Source organism: Rhinoraja longicauda, chromosome 16 (assembly GCF_053455715.1).
Source record: "Rhinoraja longicauda isolate Sanriku21f chromosome 16, sRhiLon1.1, whole genome shotgun sequence".
In the NCBI taxonomy this organism is placed as follows: Eukaryota; Metazoa; Chordata; class Chondrichthyes; order Rajiformes; family Arhynchobatidae; genus Rhinoraja; species Rhinoraja longicauda.
In genome coordinates, this window is record NC_135968.1 from 13859010 (window position 1) to 13874411 (window position 15402).

At 45.9% G+C, this 15402-nt stretch overlaps 1 protein-coding gene across 3 annotated transcripts in view; it reads right to left on the minus strand.

Moving 5' to 3' along the window:
• LOC144601244 (catenin alpha-3-like) overlaps positions 1-15402 on the minus strand; it is a 928496-nt gene that overhangs the window by 166676 nt on the left and 746418 nt on the right. For 2 of the 3 annotated variants that reach the window (XM_078413253.1, XM_078413252.1), the window contains exons 11-12: positions 12911-13106; positions 8050-8065 (exon numbers count right to left, since the gene is read on the minus strand). In XM_078413253.1, coding sequence (XP_078269379.1) covers positions 8050-8065; positions 12911-13106 — 212 coding nt within the window. Of the gene's footprint in view, positions 1-8049; positions 8066-12905; positions 13107-15402 lie in introns of all 3 variants that reach the window. The other variant, XM_078413251.1, reaches the window with a different exon arrangement.

Sequence of the window (15402 nt, forward strand, 5' to 3'; positions counted from 1 at the left end):
TCAGGGAGAATGGTCGGCGTGGACTGGTAGGGCCGGACAGGCCTGTTTCCATGCTGTAGTTGTTATATGTTGTTATGTTATATATGTTGGGGGAACCAGGTCCTTGAGGGTAAAGTAAGAACAGTGAGATGTGTTCAGAATTGGCTGCCATGGTGAGTCACAAAGGGGCAGCAAACTAATGGTGCAGAGTTGGTCAGGACCAGGTTAGAGGCTTATTGATGGGATTTGGGAGGCGAATGCTCACGTACCAGAACATGGTAGGTGAGATGTTCAACAAAGGGATATATCAGGGATAAAAAAGACACAATGTACTGGAGTAACATCTTTAGAGAACATGGATAGGGACCCTTCTTCAGACTTTTTCACGCGTTCTCCTTCCTTGCCCTGCATAGGATCTCATGTACCCACACTCAATCCACCGCTGGATCTCATGTACCCACACTCAATCCACCGCTGGTTCCGCTTCCGGGCCCTGCGCAGCTTCTCCACAGGTTTTGCCCGATCCGTTGAGTTACTCCAGCACTTTTGTGTCATTTTTTTGGTAAACCAGCATCTGCAGTTCCTTGGGTCTCCATATATCAGGGAGGGATTGTTTGGGCTGGAGATAAATGGAGTGAGGGCTGATTAAAAAGATAACAGGGGCATGTGAACAATCATGGTCAACATCTGACACAATGAGGACCTAATCCAGTGTCAGATTCTGGGGCCCGTGTCTTGGTCAAGCATATTCTCTTCAAGTAACACTGAAGGAGATACTTTGATGGTCAGTGGCACGACTGGCCCATATCACCATGGGCCAAACATCATGGGCCAAAATAGGTCCTCATTATGTCAAATGTTGAGTTCTCCAGATCACATCGAAAAGAAGCCTCCGGATGCCATTGCTCATATTCAGGATTCTCTGCACTTGATTGAATTTGAACCACAAAGGAGATAGCACAGACATCACAGTAAATCTTCACGTGTCGGAAGGAACCGCAGATGCTGGTTTAAACTGAAGATAGACACAAAAAGCTGGAGTAACTCAGCGGATCAGATCCTATTCCTAACGGCAGTGGCTGACTAGCAGTCTGTCCGTCTTTTTTTTGTTGAGTGTCGGTGTTGGGATGATTTTTATATATATTTTTTTGGTTGTGTATGTGTGGGAGGGGGTGGTGGTGTGTGGGGGGTGGGTGTGGGTGGGTGGGTGTGGGGAACTTTTCTCTTCCTCACGGCGCGGGGTGCGGCTCGGCTGCGGGGCCTAACATCCCCCGGTGCGGCTCGGCCGCTGGACTTACATCGCCCGGTGCAGCTCGGCTGCGGGGCTTAACACCGCCCGGTGCAACTCGGCTGCGGGACTTTACTTTACATCGCCCGGTGCAGCTCGGCTGCGGGGCTTAACACCGCCCGGTGCAGCTCGGCTGCGGGGCTTAACACCGCCCGGTGCAACTCGGCTGCGGGACTTTACTTTACATCGCCCGGTGCAGCTCGGCTGCGGGGCTTAACACCGCCCGGTGCAGCTCGGCTGCGGGGCTTAACACCGCCCGGTGCAACTCGGCTGCGGGACTTAACACCGCCCGGTGCGGCTCGGCTGCGGGACTTTTCACCGCTGGTGCGGCTCGGCTGCGGGACTTAGCTGCGCAAGGCTTGGTCGCGGGCCTTTCATCGCCCGGTTCGGCCGCGAGACGTTTCAGCGCCCGGTGCGGGGACTGTGCGGGTCGGTCGGGGACGAGCTGTCTGTCCGTGGGCGTGGGGAAGAGAGGGGAAGTTTTGTTGCCTCCATCACAGTGAGGGGGTGTTTGGAGTCACTGTGATGGACGTTTGTGTTGGGGTTATGTGTCTTGTGTTCTTTTTTTTTTCTATGACTGCTATGTAGTTTTGTTCGGTACTTCGGTACCGAACGACAAATAAAGCTCTGTTATGTTATGTTATGATGCTGTCTGACCCGCTGAGTTACTCCAGCTTTTTGTGTCAATCTACAGTAAATCAGCAATTTTCCTAGTATGAAGAAGGATCCCAACCGAATCGTCCCCTATCCATGTCCTTCACGGATGCTGACTGACCCGCTGAGTTATTCCAGCATTTTGTGTGCCTTGTAAGATTCCAGTAACAGCAGTTCCTTGCGTCTGCATCAATCTTTCTTTACCATTGACATTACTTAAGTTATTTATAAATTCATATGAATTATAAAGCAGACATAACTGAATGAATTCGTTTATTGGCCAAGTATGTACACATACAAGGAGTGTGCCTTGGTGCTCCACTCGCAAGTAACATCACAAACATACAGTAAAACATAAAACATTAAGAATACAACATTACAGTTTAAACATGTGAGTGAAATAAACCAGAGCAAAAAGAGACTACAGACTTTTGGTCCTTCTCTCCAAGATACTGCCTGACCTGCTGAGTTATTCCAGCATTTTGTGATACCTTCGATTTGTACCAGCATCTGCAGTTATTTTCCTACACAGACTTTTGGTTATTGAGTAGAGCTACTACTCACGGAAAAAAAGCTGTTTTTTATGTCTGGCAGAGGCTGCTTTGACAGTCCGGAGTAGCCTTCCAGAGTCAATCAATAGTCAATAGTCAATAGTCGTTTATTTGTCACATACACATAAATGTGTAGTGAAATTAAACATTACCCGCAGTTCAACAATAAGACCGATAAGAATAATCAATAAAAATGCAATAACACATACAATCATACACTAACACGAAGGGAAGTGCTTCAAAGAGTTTGTGGCCAGGGTGAGAGGGGTCAGAGATGATCTTGCCCGCTTGCCTACTGGCCCTTGCAGTGTACAGTTCGCCAATGGGGGGAAGGTTGCAGCCAACAACCTTCTCAGCTGATCGAACGATTCGTTGCAGTCTCCAGATGGCGTGCTTGGTGGATGAGTCAAAGCAGACCATGATGGAGAAGGTGAGGACGGACTCAATAGAATTGGACCATCATTGCCTGTGGCAGATTGTGTTCCCTCAGCTGCCGCAGGAAGTACATTCTCTGTTGGGCCTTTTTGACTGTGGAGTCGATGGTGGCCCCCCATTTAAGGTCCTTGGAGATGATGGTTCCAAGGAACTTAAATGACTCCACAGATGTGACTGTGGTGTTGTTGATGATGAGTGGGGGGAGGTGAGGGGGAGCTCTTCTAAAGTCTACAATCAGTTTCTCTGTCTTAAGAGCATTGAGCTCCAGGTTGTTATGAAGGCACTAGGATGCCAGCTGTGTCACTTCCTGTCTGTAGGCAGATTCCTCCCCATCCTGGATCAGTCCAATCAGGGCTGTGTCATCTGCAAACTTGAGAAGCTTGACAGAGGAGTCTGTGGAAGTGCAGTCGTTGGTGTAGAGAGAGTAAAGGAGAGGGGAGAGTACGCAGCCTTGCGGTGCTCCTGTGCTGAGGTCCAAGATGTGCTTTCCCAGCCTCACGTGCTGCCTCCTGTCTGTCAGGAAGTTGATGATCCACTGACGGAGGGGTTCAGGCACAGTCAACTGGGAGAGTTTGGAGTGTAGTAGCTCTGGCACTGTGGTGTTAAATGCAGAGCTAAAAGTCCACAAACAAAATCCTGGCATAGGTCCCCTTGCGGTCTAGGTGCTGGAGGATGAAGTGCAGGCCTAGGTTGACTGCGTCGTCCACCGATCTATTGGCCCTGTATGCAAACTGCAGAGGGTCCAGCAGGGGGTTTGTGATGTTTTTCAGCTGGGCCAGCACAAGTCTTTCAAAGGTCTTCATGACTACAGAGGTCAGTGCGACAGGCCTGTCGTCATTAAGACAATGTATCACTCATGTCTTTTGTGTCACTAATGTCTTTTTTTACACCAATATATTTTTGCATCTGTATTGACAACTTCATATATTAAGTTTTGTGATTGGAGACATTACAAATAACAATTACTCATTTACGCGGAACCTTTTCAAGCCGTCTCAGTTGCTTTACCTTTGTTACTTGGATAAAAATGAAAATCAAATTTCCACCAAAATAACAAAAGGAGTGAACAGCGAGGTAAATCATACGTTTGGCAGTGTTGACTGAAAGGGTAAGTGATAGCTGAGGCTCACAAAGAATTCTAACTCTCCTGAAACGTAAATTCTTGAAGTAGCTAACAGAATTTATTTTTAAAATCTTGCAAGAAAGGCGTTATCTCTGGAGACACAGCAGTCGCTCGACAGGAATGTCAGAATCTACGCAGTGGATTCAAAAGCACAACAACTCTGACTTTGAGGTGTAGTTGGAAAGCAGCTTTTGATTACTTCAGTTATTTGAGTCGGGAAGTATTTATCAGATGGGACCACGATATTATTAACTGAGCCTCATAATCTTGAGAGCATGAAATTACTCGGCAATTTCACAAGCACACTCGTGCAATGTCTTACACAATCTAGTTAGCTTAAACTGAAACAGGTTGTTCTCTCCAGTGGAACGCAATATTATCATATCATATCATATATATACAGCGCGGAAACAGGCCTTTCGGCCCACCGAGTCCGCACCGCCCAGCGATCCCCGCATATAAACACTATCCTACACACACTAGGGACAATTTTTACATTTACCCAATCAATTAACCTACATACCTGTACGTCTTTGGAGTGTGGGAGGAAACCGAAGATCTCGGAGAAAACCCACGCAGGTCACGGGGAGAACGTACAAACTCCGTACAGACGGCGCCCGTAGTCAGGATCGAACCTGAGTCTCCGGCGCTGCATTCGCTGTAAGGCAGCAACTCTACCGCTGCGCCACCTTGCCACATTTTCCTCGTTGAAAATGATCATTCAAAGAAAAGCTCACGTCCACCAGAACGTGGGTCAGTGGCAATCGTAAGGTGTGTCGTTGATGTGGATTTCTGCGCAAGCCTTGTGCCAAAGACCAGGCCGTTTTGAGGCAATCACAGATGGTCATTGACAGGCAAGCTATTCCGGTGGGGCTTCCTGGTAGCTTCCACGCTGTGATCTTCACAGAAAATAAACTGCTTTGTTATGATCACTGCCTTGCTGCTGTTCAAAAACATTGGGCTAAGTCACTCTGTAAACTGTTGCTACATCTGTTCTCGCAACACAAATACAATTGGAGCCACATTGTGCCCTTGAGCCACACTGTTAATTGCTTCTCTTGGCACCTGCGTTATTGAAGTTGGATTTGAATCAATACTTCGCAACAGTACTGAGTCTGCGGGGAAAATGACTGCAAAGCTGGCTAGAAATCTGTCCGCAGTCACACTTTCTTTTCCTACCTTCTGCTTAGAAAGTAACTTTGAATTTTAGTCTATTTTGCCACAAGCAATTAAAAGGAGACATCATGTTATCTCAAAAAAAAGATCCTTTCCTGGGTTTATACAATGCAAGACGACAACTTCCAGATTAATTTCCCTCCTGGGATAAATAAAGTTCTATCGTATTGTATCGTATCGTAAAGAAAGATGCATCAAGATAGCAAGAAAGTATAATCTTCATTAGAATGGCCGAATTGCATAGCTTCACAACTACAACTGGTAGAGTAGAGTAGAATGTCAGTTATGTTTCAGTAATTGCTGTTGGTTAAAATACAATGTGCTGGAATAATGGCTGGGCAGGCAGCATCTCTGGAGGACAAGGATAGGCGCCGTTTCGGGTCGGGACCCTTCTTGTAGTTGGTGTCTGTGTGCTATTCTGAGCCCGTGGAAACATTTCTCCTGTTGTAAAAGGTTGTGTGGCTCTCATGTCCTCCGGGGCACAATATCTACTATTGGATTGCTAGCCCTGCCTGTCCCCTTTTTCATCTTACTGACTTTTCTCAGTGCCTCTCTTTACCTTGCCCATTCTTCACAGGAAAGCAGCAAACTCACCATTGAACTTTGGAACTGCTCCTCTCCATCCTCTTAACGATCCTCCTTGTCCTCAAGCAACGCAAGACAGCTTGGGAATGGCAGTATCCAGCCATTATAGTTTATGCACTACTTAAAAATATAAGCAAAGTGGGTTGTGTCCTTCTGCACTCGCATCTCCTCAGTTCCATCCCTTTTTTTCATAATTGGTCTGACCATGATGACCTTGTTTAAAATCCATTGCAGGAACCTCCTGAGAATCGTCCATCACTACCTTGTGGCCTCAGTTTCCACTTCTCAGGGAAGCAGGCCTGATCGCTCTCAATGGCGATGACCGGCAGTGGAGCCAAGAAACTTCTCTTGTGCTCTGGACAAGAGTGTGCATGCACTCACTCCGTCAGTCTTTCTGACGTCATTTTGAATGAAGTGCTGCCTAAGTAGGTGCCTGGTTTGAAACAAAATATGCTTATTCTAAGGGCGGCACAGTGGCGCAGCAGTAGAGTTGCTGCCTTACAGCTCCGGAGATCCGGGTTCCATCTTGACTATAGGTGCTGTCTGTACCGAGTTCGTATGTTCTCCCTGGGACTGTGTGGGTTTTCTCCGGGTGCTTCAGTTTCCTCTCACATTCCATAGATGTGCAGGTTTGTAGGTTAATTGGCTTCTGCAAATTGTCCCTAGTGTGTAGATTAAAACTAGTGTATGGGTTGGTTGGCACAGACTCGAAGGGGCTGTTTTTGTGCTGTATCTCTAAACCAAACTAAACTAAACTACTGTCCCTAAAACAAAGCGTTTAGTTGAGTCAAGTTTAGTTTAGTTTTGTTTTGTCTAGCTTAGTGACACAGCACAAAAACAGGCCCTTCGAGTTTATGAAATGATGGGACTCAATTCAAATGAATGGCAAGGACTCCAGATATAAGCTCTTACAAAGATATGGGATACCGAATGCAAACTTGTTCAAGTAGGCTGCACCCTGCTTTAATATAAACAGCTCCTTACCTTGCTTAGCTGCTGTTGCTTGACTGCCTCTTGGTATCAAATGCTTCGGTGAGAGAACAAAATATTCAGCAACACTTGACTGTGAAGAGTCATCCAGGTGCTATTCACAATTCACCAATTGTATACACTTTGAATGTATAAACTGCCCAGCTGGCAGATTAATCAGCATTAATCTTTCATACTAATATGCATTCATCGTGGGTGCTCATTAACATTAATCTTGAATATTAATTAACACCCACCTTGCATATAAAAGACTTAACTTTGCATATTAATTCACATCATACCAAATATTCATTACCATCAATTTTACGTATTAATTATCATGCTACTGCCTCCAGATTCACATCTCAGCTTGGAGCTGTCGGGCGAAGCTGACCCCATCGGTCAAGTCTTTGCTCAAAATGCACCTTAATATAGTTCAGCTCCAAATGTATACTGTCGGGGATAAATGACACCAAATTCCAGACATCCATCTTGTCTTAGTTGCTCTGCTCAGTGCATTGGGCAATGTCTGTGCTTCACGCTCACCAGGCCCCGAAAACTGCCTTCGTGCTGCAACAGCACAGGAGAAATAAATGTCACGAATACTGCAAAAAAACACCGAGTTTTGCAAAGAGTTTGTGCAATTTTGGAAAATATTTTTTAAAATATATTGGAGCGACACTGTGAAGGATCCTATCACAGGCCAATTCTCTGAATGCATTCAAGAGAGAGCTGGATAGAGCTCTTAAGGATAGCGGAGTCAGGGGGTATGGGGAGAAGGCAGGAACGGGGTACTGATTGAGAATGATCAGCCATGATCACATTGAATGGCGGTGCTGGTTCGAAGGGCCGAATGGCCTCCTCCTGCACCTATTGTCTATAGCTCAAAAATAAATACATTTATGATATGAGCAAAAGCAGAAAATGCTTAAAATATAAGACAGACACAAAAGGCTGGAATAACTCAGCGGGTCAGGCAGCATCTCTGGACGTTTTGGGCCGAGACCCAATATATCCATTGTGTCAAGCTACGGTATGTCTATAATCTAATGAAAGGTAAACACCTTAAAACTGTATCGGCATTTCTCTCTCCCCACAGATCACATCAGAGTATCTCCAACACCTTTACATTTAAAAATGTTCAGTATCCACAGTATTTTTTATTACATTAACAGCACAGGAACCAAATTAGAGGATGAATCCATGCATCACAGTTTGATCACCTCATAAAAATTCACTTGATTTCATTTAAAGCAGGCAGGCATAGCTGTCTGTGACCTCGCTCAAACCCTTGGAGCGATGGTGCTAATGCCGCTTAATATCAGCCGCACTCCTGTCCCAGGGAGAGAACTGTGACGGTCTGAGGCAGCACTTTGCCTGTGCTGTGGTCAGGGGATGCATTCATTAGCAAGACGATGGGTTGTCCGATTTTGCACCATCTCCTAATCTATCCTAATTAAACAAGTAAGAGAAAGAAATACCTGCTGCACCAAGAAAGAAGCAGTGCATTGCCATCTACAATTTAAGGACATACGAGTTGCTTAATTTTCTCTACAGCATCCAATTTCCCACAGGCAAAAACATCAATCAGCTTTGTCAAAGCCAAGAAGTGGTATTTTGAAATCCATTTGGAAAAGCAGTGCATCTGTACCTCATTACCAGCACTACGCTGATCGCAGGATCTTTCATTTTTCCCCACAGTCACCCCGTCACATCTTGCTTTTGTTCAACTGCTTGACAGATAAACGTGTCAACAAAAGTGTTGCGATTGAATAAAGGAGGGAATGTCAGAGTGCAAAACCCTTAAAAACACCTCCGCATCAAACCAAGCCCTAGAAATCTCAGTCCTCGTGATTATCATTTAAAAAAAAAAAAAATTACGATAAGGAACTGAGTTCCGGAGCTGTAATAAACGGATTTCCTTTCTGTCCTGCTTAGTTTTTAGTTTAGAGGCAGAGTGTGGAAACAGGCCCTTCAGCCCACCAAGTCCACACCGACCAGCTATCCCTGCACATCAACACTATCCTACACACACTAGGGACAATTTACACTCATACCAAGCCAATTAACCCACAAATCCATACGAGAAATCCAAAGATCTCGGAGAAAACCCACGCGGTCACGAGATGAACGTACAAACTCCGTACAGACAGCATCCGTGGTCGGGATCAAACCCTGGTCTATGGTGCTGTAAGCACTGTAAGGCAGCAACTGTATTGCAGTACTGCTGTGCCACCATGCTTGTTGGAAAAAGTCTTTCATCAAACAAAAATAATTTACCAAATGTGTTTCCTTCTGGCTTCTCAAAACAAAAAGTATAGAATATTGAATGTAGAACAGTACAGCACAAGAAACATAGAAACATAGAAACACAGAAAATAGGTGCAGGAGTAGGCCATTCGGCCCTTCGAGCCTGCACCGCCATTCAATATGATCATGGCTGATCATCCAGCTCAGTAACCTGTACCTGCCTTCTCTCCATACCCCCTGATCCCTTTAGCCATAAGGGCCACATCTAACTCCCTCTTAAATATAGCCAATGAACTGGCCTCAACTACCTTCTGCGGCAGAGAATTCCACAGACTCACCACTCTGTGTGTGAAGAAATGTTTTCTCATCTCGGTACTAAAAGACTTCCCCTTTTAGTCCACAATGTCTATCCCGAACATGCCAAGTTAAACTAATCTTCCCCAATTGAGTGCCAAACGTATCCTTATTCATAACCATCTTAAAACCTATGGGCACAAAATGCTGGAGTCAGTAACTCAGCAGGTCAGTAACTCACAGAGTTGCTCCAGCATTTTGTGTCTTTTCTTTGCAAACCAGTATCTGCAGTTCCTTAAAGAGTACAGAGCTGTGATCACTTTCCAACATGCCCTTTCACTGTAACCCCATTCACCAGGCCAGGCTCATTTCCCAATACAAGATCAAGTAAGGCTTCTCCTCGAGTTGGACTATACGCATACTGTTTTAGGAAACCATAGGATAGACCTGACAAATTATGCCCCTCCTACGCCTTTGCACTGAGTAAATCCCAGTCAATGTTGGGACAATTAAAGTCACTCACTTAGACAATCCTGCTTTAGCACTTTTCCGTAATCTGTCTCCATACCTGTTCTTCCATCTCCTGTTGGCTTTGGGACCCCTACAGTATAATCCCATTAGAGTGATTGCATCTTTCTTGTTTTCAAGCTCTATCCACATCGCCTCAGCAGAAGAACACTCCAGTATGTCCTCTCTTACTGGTGCTGTGCAGTCTCCCAGATTAGTAATGCAACTGCCCCACTTCTTTTACCTTTTTCTTTATTACTTCTGGAACCTTGAGCTGCCAGCACGGTCCCACTTGCAACCAAGCAAATATAATTTTACGTGTACGGGAACCTTTCTTGATTCTGATGGCAGCCCTCATTTGGGCTGGATCAGACGGTTAATTATAAGTTGATCGCCAACTCAGTCTGAAAACTAATTACAGGCTTAGTTTGGTCGCTATTGGCTGGCTCAGATTGCAGGCCCAGTCTAAGGACGGTTATTCGCTCAGTCCACAGGTTAATTACAAACGGAGACTCAGTCCGCAGATTAATTCCACGGAGTGATTTAAAACTGGGTCTATAGATTGGGACTGCAGGCGGAGACATGTTTAGCCTCAGTCTGCGGGCATCTTCTACAGTCTAGTTATAGGTTGAGTCTCCCGGCTGGAGCTGTAACTGTTTACAGCTTCCCTTTCAAGGCTGACTGTTGGCTGCAATATGTTAAATCCTAACAGATGATTTTGACATTTAACAGTTCAGTGGAACACATCAACCTCTCAAACTGTGAAGTGAGCCAGGATCTGACGACCTTGGAGATGCAGACAAAAGCAAGAGCACTTGGTTTTGTATGCACAACAATGGATATACTCAAACACCCTCTAAGGTTAACCTTAGTATTAAAACAGATGAACGTTTTATACAGATTTCAACATCACAGGTTACCAACCGCACGAGAAAAACAGACACAAATTGAAGAAGGGTCTCGGCCCGAAACGATCACCTATTCATTTTTCTCCAGAGATGCTGCCTGGCCCGTTGAGTTACAATAGACAATAGACAATAGACAATAGACAATAGGTGCAGGAGTAGGCCATTCAGCCCTTCGAGCCAGCACCGCCATTCAATGCGATCATGGCTGATCACTCTCAATCAGTACCCCGTTCCTGCCTTCTCCCCATACCCCCTCACTCCGCTATCCTTAAGAGCTCTATCCAGCTCTCTCTTGAAAGCATCCAACGAACAGGCCTCCACTGCCTTCTGAGGCAGAGAATTCCACATTACTCCAGCATTTTGTGTTTATCTTCGGTGTAAACCAGCATCTGCAGTTCCTTCCTACATCACTCAAGTCCTCATGCAGTGGAATTTCTCGGGCATGACATTGGGCATGTTGCATTGTATTTTGCAGCTTCGGCTCATGCAGCATGCGGTTGTGCACCACTGCAGATGCACCCTTGGACAGGCATGGTGTGCGTCTTTGGCAGCAGACCTCACTCACCCAGAGTCCCGGGAGGCAGAGTTCTGAAACACCAGGCAGCGGTAGAGTTGCTGCCTCTGTGACTTGTTCTTAGTTTGCTGGCAAGTGGGAAGGCAAAGGGGCCGGAGACAATTGATGGGAATGTGGCGAGCTGGAGTTGGATTAGTCATAAGGTCATAAGGAATAGGAGTAGAATTAGGCCATTCGGCCCATCAAGTCTACACCGCCATTCAATCATGGCTGATCTGTCTCCTGCCTCACCCCATACTCCTGCCTTGTCCCCATAACCTCTGGCCCCTGTACTAATCAAGAATATATCTATCTCTGCCTTAAAAATGTCCACTGACTTGGCCTCCACAGACTTCTGTGGCAAAGAATTCCACAGATTCACCACCCTCTGACTAGTGTTAATCAAGAGTTGATGGTCAGCGTGGACTTGGTTGGTAGATGGGCCTGTTTCATGCTGTCAGATTATGTGACCTTGAATAATCTCGCTGCTATTAAGAGATGATGAGACAGTCCTTTGCAATTTTAGTACCAACATTGATATATTTCAAGAAAGTAACTGCTCCAAGTCCAAGAAGTCAGTTTAAAATTTTCAGTTCAGCATTTCAGAAATGTTGCTATTCAGACACTCTTTAAAGAAACTGCAACCAAACGTGTGTGTGAAGAATGTACGCACAAGTCCACACAGGCATGCTTGCTGGCCTATTCGGTTATCGCTCTGTTCTGATACAGATCACTCCAGGTGAAGTGCGATTGAGGCAAAGTAGGAAAGGCAGTCTCTGACTTTGAAATAGACCAAACCAACCTCCCTTGTATTGACTCCATTTATACCTCGCGTTGCCTCAGCAAGGCCAGCAGCATAATCAAAGACGAGTCGCACCCTGGCCACTCCCTCTTCTCCCCTCTCCCATCAGGCAAAAGGTATAGAAGTGTGAAAACGCACACTGCCAGAGTCAGGGACAGTTTCTTCCCAGCTGTTATCAGGCAACTGAATCACCCTGCCACAACCAGAGAGCAGTGCTGAACTACTATCTACCTCATTGGTGACCCTCGGACTACCCTTGATCTGACTTTGCTGGCTTTACCTTGCACTAAACGTCATTCCCATTATCATGTATCTACACACTGTGAATGGGTCGATTGCAATCATGCATTGTCTTTCTGCTGACTGGTTAGCCGGCAACAAAAGCCTTTCACTGTACCTCGGTACACGTAACAATAAACCAAACTGGACTGAACTGAAACTGAACTGAGATGAACTGAGACTATCACAAAATGCTGGAGTAACTCAGCAGGTCAGGCAGCATCTTGGAGAGAAGGAATGGGTGACGTTTCGGGTCGAGACGTTTCAGTCTGAAGAAGGGTCTCGACCCGAAACGTCACCCATTCCTTCAGGCTGAAGAAGGGTCTCGACCCGAAACGTCACCCATTCCTTCCCTCCAAGATGCTGCCTGACCTGCTGAGTTACTCCAGCATTTTGTGATACCTTCAGTTTGTACAATTTTGTGAATAAATACCTTCGATTTGCACCAGCATCTGCAGTTATTTTCTTACACTGAACTGAGACTCGTGAATTGAGACAATTCTTAGCTTGAAACGCCAGTGATTCCTCGCAGATCAAATAAAAGACACCTACCAAACCCTTCCAAATCCTGGACTAATTTCATCACTTTCTCAGTGTAGATCCCAGGCTCATAGTTTTCCATCTCGCAGCTGACAATGTGAGCAACTCGAGCAGCTCGTCCTCGGATTGCTCCGGCTGCACGGTCCAGGGTCTCTGTGTCACTCCCCCTCAGAGAGACGATGCAGTTATTCACATCTTCTAGAATGTGGCTTTCTGGAACACAAGATGGGGAAAATAAAACTGGAATCGACATTCAACGGGGTTACAATACCAATCTTGTGAAGCATCAATAAAGCAGTTAATTAAAACCAATGTTTTGAGAAAGTGGGTGGCAATGGGGGAACCACACATTGTTCTTCTGCCCCTTTCATTCGTAAATTATAATCCAACCTTAAATATTGTGTATAGTAAGACCTGAGTAATCTCCTGGACAAGTTTCGATCGCCTAGCTTGGGGTCGGAGAGGAATTTCCCGGATTTTTTTCCCAAAGTGGCCTGGGTTTTTATCCGGTTTTTCGCCTCTCCCAGGAGATCACACGGTTCTTTTGGGTGGGAAGAAGGGCGATAGTGGGAAGGGGGTTAGGGTGGGATCAGCCATGATCGTATTGAATGGCGGAGCGAGCTCGAGGGGCCGGTTGGCCTACTCCTGCTCCTATTTTCTTGTGTTCTTGTGTTCTTGTGAACAGTGCCTCACCATAGTTATTACCCCGAGCAGGAAAGAATTGCAGGTGAGGGTTTAAATCGAAGACAGACACAAAACGCTGGAGCAACTCAGCGGGACAGGCAGCATCTTTGGAGAGAAGGAATGGGTGACATTTCGGGTCGAGACCCTTCTCAGACTCAATCTGAAATGTCACCCATTCTCTCTCTCCAGAGATGCTGCCTGTCCCACTGAGCTACTCCAGTATAGTTATCACCTTTTTCTCATCACCATGGACTAGTTATGAGGCTCCTGCAAAGAATTAATTTGGAACTAGAACACCATTTCAATGACATTTGGACAGGTACATGGATAGGAAAGGTTTAGGTAGATAAGGGCCCCACATTGCAGACCACTGCTGCTGTTGATGCTCTCCCCTAACCGGTCCTCTGCCACAACAGCAACAGTGTAGGAAGGAACTGCTGATGCTGGTTTAAACCAAAGATAGACACAAAAAAGCTGGAGTAACTCAGCGGGACAGGCAGCATCTCTGGAGAGAAGGAATGGGTGACGTTTAGACCCGAAACGCCACCCATTCCTTCTCTCCAGAGATGCTTCCTGTTCCGCTGAGTTACTCCAGCTTTTTTTGTCTATCTTCGGAGCGTAACTATTGTTGAGGGGAAGGGTGCCAGAGGATTCCTGCACGTTCTGCCTGCTCCTTCCCTGGTGGTCATCCATCTGCTTCCAGCTTGTACCTCAGGCCTTACCCACTGTTATTCTTATCTGTGACGCTTTCACACCCTTCGGGTAATCCTGAGGTCACCCTGCTGCAGCCCCAGTTCCTCAACACAGCCCTTAAGGAGCTGTACCCGAGGCACTTAGTTCAGGTGTAGTCCTCAGGGATACTGGAAATGCCCCAGACTTCCAACGTCCTGTAGGAAGAGCATTCCACTATCCCACCTGCCATCTCTACGACACCAAATATCGAGGAAAAATTACTCAGAAAAACGGAAAATCTGCTATTACCCTTTTCTCAGCTGTCTCGCCAAAGCCTCTTGAGCCAAGGCCTCAATGGTGCACTTTCCTCTGACACAGAGATTTAAGCCAACACCTCAGTGCTGTGCTTCCTCTCAACACAGCATCTTCAGGCAAAGCCTCAACACAGCCTCTCTCTCTCAACACGACCACTGCCAATAGGCTGCTCCGCTAAACCTCTCCTTCCTTTAATTGGCTGCTTTTAGTTTAGTTTAGCTTTTAGTGTCTCTTCCTCAGCCAATCAAACATCTGCTTTTCAAATGTCCCATCTTCACATGAAACAAAGTCTCTTTTCAATCAAAACATAACTTCCTCTCCACTCTCCACTCTCGCACCGATTTCCCAAAAATGCCTTCCCTCCTCTCAAAATGGCTGATCACCAGCTCTCTGCTCAACTTTAGAAGATAATGGACAATAGACAATAGGTGCAGGAGTAGGCCATTCGGCCCTTCGAGCCAGCACCGCCATTCAATGTGATCATGGCTGATCATTCTCAATCAGTATATAAATCAAAATGAAACAGTCTCCCACGGTTCTGCTTCTTCACTGCCTTTTACTGTTTGTTTAATTTTTTAGTTTAGTTTAATTTAGTTTAGATATTCAGTGTGGAAACAGGCCCTTCAGCCCACCGAGTCCGTGCTGACCAACACTAGTTCTATCCTACACACTAGGGACACTCACCAGCTCTCCCCTTGTCTTTTCAAAACATTAACAGATGCTGCTATTGAAAAAAGCAAGGACTAAAACACACTAAACTACGCACACACACTAGGGACAATTTATAGTTTTACCAAGCCAATTAGACTACAAACCTGTACGTCTTTGGAAACTGGGG